We start from the raw sequence: 4,404 nt of genomic DNA, 5'->3' as shown, positions 1-4,404 counted from the left end.
TTTTAGCTTTCTCTCTCCCTTCCCCTCTGTAAAAAAACAAAAAAAAAATATTAAAAAAAAAAAAAAAGCTGCTAAGTACTCCTAGCCGAGCAAGGTATGCACAGAGCTAGAAGGCAAACACAAGGCTCTCAACTTGCTGCCAAATACGTTTGGTATGAGTGCGTGTGCCCGGAGGCAGGAAAGCGCTGAGGCCTAGGTGCTGAGGGAATAGGACTTCTCAGCCTGGGCCTGAGGAAGCCATTTTCCCAGGGTGGGGTACAGAGCTGATGGCTCTCCCTGCTGTGTGCGTTATCCCATCTCTTCCCTACTACTAGTCTCTCTTTGAAGAAAGGGAAGGAGAAGTGAAACAAAGAAAATAAACACAGAAAGGACATATCCTCGAAAGTATTCAAGTCAAAAACCCAAAGAGGACCTCCAGCTTATGTAGCCAGGCCATAATCTTCTCTTCTTTGTTCCTGCTCAAAACCCTCCCCCAAATCTGTCCCCCACAATTTCTGCTCCTCCTCCATTGCACTAACTGCCCCTCTGCATCTTTCATCTGGGTAATGCCCCAGCTTCACCTGGGCAGGGAAGTGTCTTCTCCTACACGTAGGAGACTTCAGGAGAACCTGAGGCTGGACTGAAGATGGGAACTGAGCCTGTGGGTCCCTGGGCAAGCGCCAGCCAGCAGACTCTTATCACTCCCACAAATTCTTACACAGCTTCAAACTGCTTAAAACCAACTAGGGATTTCCACTTACCCGCTTCCCATTTTTGGTGAAGAAGATCTGAGCAGTCTGCACATCAAAGGACACAGGCTCAATACCGCAGCCAATCCGGTCCCCAGAGTTGCACTTTGATCCAAACTGGCGGCCCTTGGCTCGGCCATTGTACAGCCTGTGGACAGAGTAGCGCAGACACAGGGCCTGAGCTGAGCCTCCCAACTTCTCCCCAGTGCCAACAGCTGAGGCCTCACCTTGCTGCTCCCAGTCATTCTGTGATGACATCTACCTATGTCCTAGCACAAGTTCCACACTTCCTCTAAGTCTACAAACCTCCAAGAGTAGCCATTAGGCCATCTTCCTGTCCTGATCAGAAAAGTCTATGGAAATACCCCAAGATAGGTGAAGGAATGGCAAAAGCCACTCTGAGGTAGTCCTTTATACCTAAGACTAGTGGCCCTGTGCATGATATTCGTGCACAGGGAGTGAGGGGGGGAGACCCTCAGCCCAGCCGGCACCCTCTCCAATCAGGGACCCCTTGGGGTATGTCCGACTGCCTGATCTCACCCCCAACTGCTTTCCCCTGCTGGCCTGATTGCCCCTAACTGCCTCTGTCTCGGCCCCCACCACCATGGCTTTGTCCGGAAGGAAGTTGGACGTCCGGAAGATGGCTGGTCGACCCAGTCTAATTAGCATGTTACCCTTTTATTAGTATAGATTCCCTAACCCCCGAATCCATAGGCAGGTTAGGTTCCGCAGGAGGCAACTCACTTGCCATCATCAGCATGGTAGGCTACAGAGTCAGGCAACCAGCCAGGCTGGTGATCCAAACTGTAGTACTGAGGGACCAGCCCCACAGCAATGGTGCCTCGGACACCACTGTCCACAATAGACACCTGGAGGGAGGAGAGCAGGGCACAGTTAGCACAGAAGGGAAATGGGAGCTGATGCTCGTGTGGGGAAGGGAGGCTAGACATCAAAGGGGCCTGAGGCTCAAAGAGACAACAGACATGGGAATCAGAGAAAAAGACAGGGCACTCAGAGAGGGAACTGGGAGAGTGGGGGCCTACTTTACCATGATTACTTAGAAAATAATTTCCAATTAATGGATAGGACACGAAGTAGATGCTGGGCTTGGGTTAATGGGTGGGAAAGGACACGGGTCAAAGTCTACTTAGATGAGGGGCAGGAGAGCAGAAGGGACGGGGTCACAGGACTCCAGGGCACCTATCTCTCAGATTAGGCACCATGCTATCCTGTGCCCTTTCCCCAGCCAACAGGTCAACAGGACAGCTCTGATGGAAAATGAAAAGGCCCAGACTGTGAATCTAGAAAAAAAAAAAAAAAAAAAAAAAAAGGTTCTTGGAGCTTAACAATCTCACCCCCTGCTCTGCCCACCTCAAAATAATTGCTGTCCTTGGTCAGAGGTCGAGAAGCCACATAGCAGCCAACTTCACCAGAGTTTCCATGGTAACTGAAGGAGGAATGAGTGGGAAGTTCCATTAGCAACCTAGCCCAGGAGTTGGGGGAAGGGCCTCATCTCCAGCCCCCACCCTGCGAAGGCCAGCACAGAGGAGAATCCAGTAGGCCACACTTGAGGACATCTGCACAGACACCATAACAAGATCCTTGAGGTCCTCCCGCTGCCTCCAATCAGGGTCCAACCCACCCTGACCACCGCAAGCCTGGTTTCCTCATTTCCAGGGGGAGACGAAAGCAGAGCCTCCCTTAGCTGCTCACGAGGGGTCTCACAACTGTCTAACCTCAATCCCTCCTGCTGCAGCTCCGGCCCTTTTCCTCCGGCTCTGTCCTCGTGGAGCAGGAGAACGGCTGGCTGGCCTCTATCCTCTGGACCAGAGCCCTTCGTAGACTGGAAGACAGTTATGCAGTCCCCACTCCTCCGCTTTCTTGTTTCCAGGCTACATGGCACTACTCTCTTCCCCCCGTCAATGACAACTTTGTGAGTTAGGCTCGAAAGGAGTCGGGGAAGGGGTACAAGCCCGAAAAGAGAGAGAAAAGAAACACAATCCAAAGGGCTGTCGGGTGGTGAGCAGGGTGCATTACAGAACTGTCCTTCCCCAAACAGGAACTCCTCTGCCCTTGAAATGGCCACTCTTCACCTAAGACAACGAGACACAGGAAGGAGACCCCTGGAACCTCCCACAATCCTCCTCTCCCACCCACAGGTCTGTTCTCTGCACAAGAGGGAGGACCTCACTCTCGGGCGCTTGGGCAACGCCTGCGACGCCCAGCAGCCTCCTGCCTCTCACAAGGCTGCTTCCAATGAGGCCAGGAGCGTGACCCCGAGGCGCCGGCAGAAGCAAGTGCAGGGGGAGCGGCACTGCTCCCCTCGGAAAGGCCGCCACGGTCAACAGCCTTCCCCTCCCAGGGCCGTGCGGACCGTCCTCTGCCTCAAAAAGACGCCCGTTTTCATCTCCAAGATCTGGCACAAGAAGGAAAACGTGGAAAACTCCCCCCAAACTCACCTCAGAGTGTCTCCATCTACAAGAATGTGCTTGAACCTCTCCTGATACCGGAAGGCCCGGACCTCCCGAATCTCCCGGATCCGCCGGCGCCAGTTCAGAAACCGGTAGTGCAGATTGAGGTCATCCATCTTGTTCATGAGAACAAACCTGTGGGTGGGGAGAGAGGGACTGAGGAGGAAGCAGGGCCTCAGCACGGCATCTCCGCCCGTTTCACCAGAAACCTGGGGAGGGCGCTGGACCGGAAGCCAGTTGCCCAGATCGACCTCCACCATCTCCGTCCTCATCCTTTCATTGGACAAACATTTACAGTTCCAGGTGCTGCAGACACACTGTGCGCGCGATGGGGGGGGCGCCTGCTCTCACAGGGCTCCCACTGCAGTGTAAGGAGGCATGCCGGGCGACAAGCAGATGTCACCATGTCAGACACGGGAGGAAAGGCGGAGTGGGGGGATCAAGAACATGGGGCGACGCCCGTCTAAAGAAGGCCCCTCTCTGAGGAGGTGACATTAGAGTTGAGCGGAGAAGGAGCCAGGCACGTAACACGTCCAAGAAAGAGCGCTCCGGGCACGGGCGGCCAGGACGCAGGTCCTGGGGCGAAGGGAGCTGGCCTGCAGAGAAATAAAAGGCCAGCGTGGCTGGCGCGTGAGAAACGGGGAAGATGACCCCGGAGGGGAGCGAGGGGGAGGCAGGGGCCGGACCAAGGCCCCGGAGACCATCGTGAGGCGTCGGTAATGTATTCCAAGTGTGATGGGAAGCGATAGGAACCTAGGGTTTGCCAGGTCTTAGAGATCAGTCAGGCGGTGGTGGAAGGACTGACGAAAAGAGGAGCGAGAGTGGTGGACGACGAATGGCGAGGTTGTGGCACCAGTTCCGATGAGAGATGGCAGCAGCGAAGATGGAGAGGAGCCGGATGACCTGGGTGTTTGAACCACCAATGGTGCTAACACATGAATGAACGAACGAATGAGTGAATGAATGAACGAACGAACGAACGAACGAACGAATGAATGAATGAATGAATTTTTCCTCGAAGCCAAAAGTGAGAAAAGGGTGAGGTGCTTTTCCTATTCCCCAAACCCTGAGACAGGGGTTCCCTCAGGCCTGACAGTGCTTTGCACACAGTAGGTGCTTCGTCAGGGTAGGCCAAGAAGGGCAAGCACCTGCGGGCAGCCTGTGACTGCCCTCCCTCGGCCAGGGCTGATCCCCAGAGCCCCACA

At 54.5% G+C, this 4,404-nt stretch overlaps 1 protein-coding gene across 1 annotated transcript in view; it reads right to left on the bottom strand.

Moving 5' to 3' along the window:
* SPRYD3 (SPRY domain containing 3) overlaps nucleotides 1-3,552 on the bottom strand; it is a 14,633-nt gene extending 11,081 nt beyond the window's left edge. The window contains exons 1-4 of the mRNA XM_005869201.2: nucleotides 3,188-3,552; nucleotides 2,100-2,175; nucleotides 1,473-1,597; nucleotides 741-876 (exon numbers count right to left, since the gene is read on the bottom strand). Of these exons, the coding sequence (XP_005869263.1) occupies nucleotides 741-876; nucleotides 1,473-1,597; nucleotides 2,100-2,175; nucleotides 3,188-3,471 (621 nt within the window). The 5' untranslated portion in view covers nucleotides 3,472-3,552. The remainder of the gene's footprint in view (nucleotides 1-740; nucleotides 877-1,472; nucleotides 1,598-2,099; nucleotides 2,176-3,187) is intronic.
* Nucleotides 3,553-4,404: the final 852 nt, after the last annotated feature.

Source organism: Myotis brandtii, unplaced genomic scaffold (genome assembly GCF_000412655.1).
Source record: "Myotis brandtii unplaced genomic scaffold, ASM41265v1 scaffold29, whole genome shotgun sequence".
NCBI lineage: Eukaryota > Metazoa > Chordata > Mammalia > Chiroptera > Vespertilionidae > Myotis > Myotis brandtii.
Note: the sequence above shows the minus strand (reverse complement) of the source record. Positions and strands in the feature narration are given on the sequence as shown.